The sequence below is a fragment of the Penaeus vannamei genome, chromosome 38, assembly GCF_042767895.1.
Source record: "Penaeus vannamei isolate JL-2024 chromosome 38, ASM4276789v1, whole genome shotgun sequence".
NCBI lineage: Eukaryota > Metazoa > Arthropoda > Malacostraca > Decapoda > Penaeidae > Penaeus > Penaeus vannamei.
Genome location: NC_091586.1, coordinates 22,055,361 through 22,060,360, shown reverse-complemented (window position 1 = coordinate 22,060,360; position 5,000 = coordinate 22,055,361). Strand labels below are relative to the sequence as shown.

Here is a 5,000-nt window from a genome sequence, read left to right as displayed (position 1 = left end):
GGACAAGAGATCTGAGGGACGTGTGGAAAGAGATATATAGAAAGATTTTGGGTAAAAATTATGAACGGATCTTGGGAAAATTAGAGATGGATTCCTATGTATATGAAATGATATAGATATGAATCGTAGAGAATAGAAAAAAAGGGAAATGAGATAGAGGGATTAAGGAAAACATCGATGGATTTTGAAAAGCGTAAGATTAAAGATCTTGTTTTTTAATTGGGAGCCATGCATTTGGTTGTTTGTTTGTTTCGTTTCATTTGCCAATTAAATTATCTGTTTCATTCATCATTTCTCTATCAATATAATTTATTTCATATGTGTGTTTGTTTATTAACGAACGTATTTATCTATTTTTCGTATAATTTGTATCATGGTTGACTAACTGATCAAATGTGATAATACAGCGATGCGATAATATAATTTTGTGATATTCATATATAACTAACTCCACCTCATATAATTACAATAATATAAATAATAGCCATATCGTGTAATAAAAAATGAACAAGATATCACATACATAAAATAAAATACTATACCAAAAACACACAACATAAACACAAGTACAACCGACATAAAAAAAAACAAATTAGAAGAAAACAATAACACCACCTTCATTCATTCAATATCGAAGCCCCACTTACCTGTGTCAGCCAACAGGTGTGACAGGTGACGGGCGTATAACACGTTGCAGAGCTTTGACTGACAGTAGGAGCGGTAAGGTCCGAACTCGCCCTTTTCGAAGTTCAAATTCTGGGGGGGGGGGGGGAGAAGACTGTTATACATCTTTCGGGAGGTTGTAATTATGTCTATCTATCTATCTATATATCGTTTTATAGAGGGAGAAGACTGTTATATATCTTTTGGGAGGTTATAATTCTGTCTATCTATCTATATATAATTTTATAGAGGGAGAAGACTGTTATACATCTATTGGGAGGTTGTAATTCTGTCCATCTATCTATATATATATCGATTTATAGAGGGAGAAGACTGTTATACATCTTTTGGGAGGTTGTAATTCTGTCTATCTATCTATCTATCTATCGATTTATTGAGGGAGAAGACTGTTATACATCTTTTGGGAGGTTGTAATTCTGTCTATCTATCTATCTATCTATCGATTTATAGAGGGAGAAGACTGTTATATATCTTTTGGGAGGTTATAATTCTGTTTATCTATCTATATATATATCGATTTATAGAGGGAGAAGACTGTTATATATCTTTTGAGAGGTTGTAATTGTCTATCTATCTATATATCGATTTATAGATGGAGAAGACTGTTATATATCTTTTGAAAGGTTATAATTCTGTCTATCTATCTATCTATATATCGATTTATAGAGGGAGAAGACTGTTATATATCTTTTGGGAGGTTGTAATTCTGTCTATCTATCTATCTATATATCGATTTATAGAGGGAGAAGACTGTTATATATCTTTTGGGAGGTTGTAATTCTGTCTATCTATCTATCTATATATAGATTTATAGAGGGAGAAGACTGTTATATATCTTTTGGGAGGTTGTAATTCTGTCTATCTATCTATCGATTTATTGAGGGAGAAGACTGTTATACATCTTTTGGGAGGTTGTAATTCTGTCTATCTATCTATATATCATTTTATAGTGGGAGAAGACTTATACATCTTTTGGGAGGTTGTAATTCTGTCTATCTATCTATCTATATATAATTTTATAGAGGGAGAAGACTGTTATACATCTTTTGGGAGGTTGTAATTCTGTCCATCTATCTATGTATATATCGTTTTATGGAGGGAGAAGACTGTTATATATCTTTTGAGAGGTTATGATTATATCTATCTATCTATCTATCTATTTATATCTATGTATTTAAGGGGGGTGAAGAGAAGATTCTTGTTATATATCTTTCGAGAGGTTCTAATTGTGTCTATCTATCGATCGATCAATATATGTATTTATATTTTTAATTAATCAATTTTCTTTTGAGGGGAGTTATAATTCAGTCTATCTATCTATCTATACTATTTATCTATTCTTCTACATACATATACACTGCATATATCTATCTATGATTCAGTCGATTAATCAATTTATCAACCATGAAATAACCGTGACGTCATCCAAATTATTATTGACCTTGGGATCGAAACCCGAGATGTGACCGTGAGAGTCCGAGGAAGTGATCACTATCCTGCTGGGAGAACACTTCTTCAGCAACCCTGAAAAGAGAGACAACATAAATATACATATAGACACAGATGCGTATACGTAAAAGTTTACAAATGACACACACACACACACACACATACATATAATGAAGTGTACATACACACACACACACACACACACATGCATATAATGAAATGTACATACACACACACACACACACACATACATACATATAATGAAATGTACATACACACACACACACACACACATACATACATATAATGAAATGTACATACACACACACACACACACCTATACACACACACACATACACACACACACACATATATATGAGGCAGCGCAACTCAGGTCCTGTACTCACGCTTATCCTTCCTCTTCCTCCTTCTAACACCCCCTCTCCCCACCCCCCAAAAAATCCTACTTGCTTACAAAGAACCTTCCTAATCCTCATCCTACAAAGGATTAAAAAGGATCTTAAAACTCCTACTTATCCAGGAGCACACAAACAACAAAATAAATCCTCACTCTTACCCACGCCCTTAAAAAAAAATCCCCCCTTACCCTCATCCTACAAAAGAACCTAAACTAAAGAATCCCTAAAACACCCTCACCCTAAAAAAAAAAAAAAAAAAAAAAAAATCCTACCTACTCCCCCCCCCAAAAAAAAAATCCTCCCCCACTCCTAAAAAATATAACCCCCCCTAAAAAAAGGACCCCCAAACACCCCCCCTTACTTACCCAAGAGCAAGTTGCCGAGAAGGAAGTGTCCGAAGTGGTTGGTCGCCATCGTCATCTCGAGCCCTTCCGAAGTCAGTCTCCTCTCGTCGAGTCCTCCGATGCCAGCGTTCAGGACGAGGACGTCGAGTCTGAGGGGGTTGAGAGGGAGGTTGTGAGGTTGTGAGTGGGTTGTGGGTGGGTTGTGAATAAGTTGTTGGGGGTTGTGGGTGGGGGTGGGTTGGTTGTGGGGGGTTTTGGGGTTATTGGGTGGGGGTGGATGGGTTATGCGGAGTTGAGGGGGTTGTGGGTGGGGGTGGTTTGGTTGTGTTTTTTTTTGGGGGGGTTGTGCAGGGTTGTGGGGGGTTGTGGGTGGGGGTGGATGGGTTGTGGGTGGGGTGGATGGGTTGGGGTGGTTGGGGGATGTGGTGGATAGGTTGGGGGTTGTGGTGGATGGGTTGGGGGGTTGTGGGTGGGGGTGAATGGGTTGTGTGGGTTGGGGGTGTTTGTGAGTGGGGGTGGATGGGTCGGGGGTTGTGGGTTTTAGGTGGATGGGTTGTGGGTGGGGGTGGATGGGTTGGGGGGTTGTGGGTGGGGGTGGATGGGTTGTGGGGGGTTGTGTGGGTTGGGGGTGTTTGTGAGTGGGGGTGGATGGGTCCTGGGTTGTGGGTTTTAGGTGGATGGGTTGTGGGTGGGGGTGGATGGGTTGGGGGGTTGTGGGTGGGGGTGGATGGGTTGTGCGGGGTTGTGTGGGTTGTGGGGGGTTGTGTGGGTTGGGGGTGTTTGTGAGTGGGGGTGGATGGGTCGGGGGTTGTGGGTTTTAGGTGGATGGGTTGGGGGTTGTGGGTGGGGGTGGATGGGTTGGGGGGTTGTGAGTGGGGGTGGACGGGTTGGGGGGTTGGGGGTTTTAGGTGGATGGGTTGTGGGTTGTGGGTGGGGGTAGATGGATTTATGAAGGATTAAGGATGGATGGGTGTGGCTGTCGTGGGACTGGGGTTGTGGTAGGATGGGGTGGGTGGGTGGAGGTTGTAGAAAAATGGTGCGTTTGTAAGGATTTGAAGAGGTTTTGAAATTGTTGGGTGGGGTTTGAGGGAAAGATGAGTGGGGTTGTAGACTAAATCATGGGGTAAAAATGAGGTTAGAAGAAGAAATGAGATGACGGGTTGTAGATTTCGTGAGTTCGGAAGGATGAATAATATGGATAAATGTGAGGAGATAGTTGTGAGTCGTGGATCCGAGAGAACACTACTAAGGTTGTTGGAATCGCTGAGAAAAGCGTTGGAGTTGTGAGAAAGACGCAATAATATCGTTTAAAAAAATATGGGATTACAAGATGCAGTTTTTAAATTAACAACAAACTTGTGAAAAACAAGATCTTGAATATGGGGTTGTGGCTGCAGGCTCTGAGGGGACAGTTATGAAATCCTATGACGGTATGAGGGTTGTATGAAGTTAAGGGAAGGTGTGAGGATGTATGGTTTCCAACACAACCTCACTCATCCTACGGTATGGGGGCGGGAGGATGTAAATGATTGTGACAGATTGTGGTATTGTGGTAGCTCGCTGTGTTGGAGTGGGGGAAGGGGGGGGGGCTCCCTTGAATTTATTAGGTTGAAAATGATGATGATAATGGGGATCATGGGGGGGGGGGGGGCTCCGTATACTTATTAGGTTGAAAATAATGATGATAATGATGATCATGGATAGGGGGGGGGGGGGACTCCGTGTACTTATTCGGTTGAAAATGATGATGATAATGATGATCATGGGGGGGGGGGGCACCGTGTACTTATTAGGTTGAAAATGATGATGATAATGGTAATCATAGGGGGGGGGGGACTCCGTGTACTTATTAGGTTGAAAATGATGATGATAATGATGATCATGATAATAATAGGTTGATTGTGATGGTAATTATGACAATGACAATCATATTGATCGTAATAATAATGGTGAAAATGTGTTGAATATAATGGTAATCATAATAATAAATATGGTAGACATCAGCTATATATAATGACAATACTGTTGAAAAAGGAGTTGAATATAAGGGCAATAATAATAATAATAATAATAATAATAACAATAATAATAATAATAATAATAA

General features: G+C 40.1%; 1 protein-coding gene across 1 annotated transcript in view; it reads right to left on the bottom strand.

Annotated features, from left to right (window-relative positions):
- LOC113814483 (retinol dehydrogenase 12) overlaps nt 1–5,000 on the bottom strand; it is a 14,469-nt gene that overhangs the window by 3,550 nt on the left and 5,919 nt on the right. The window contains exons 5-7 of the mRNA XM_070115856.1: nt 2,918–3,045; nt 2,126–2,208; nt 648–756 (exon numbers count right to left, since the gene is read on the bottom strand). Of these exons, the coding sequence (XP_069971957.1) occupies nt 648–756; nt 2,126–2,208; nt 2,918–3,045 (320 nt within the window). The remainder of the gene's footprint in view (nt 1–647; nt 757–2,125; nt 2,209–2,917; nt 3,046–5,000) is intronic.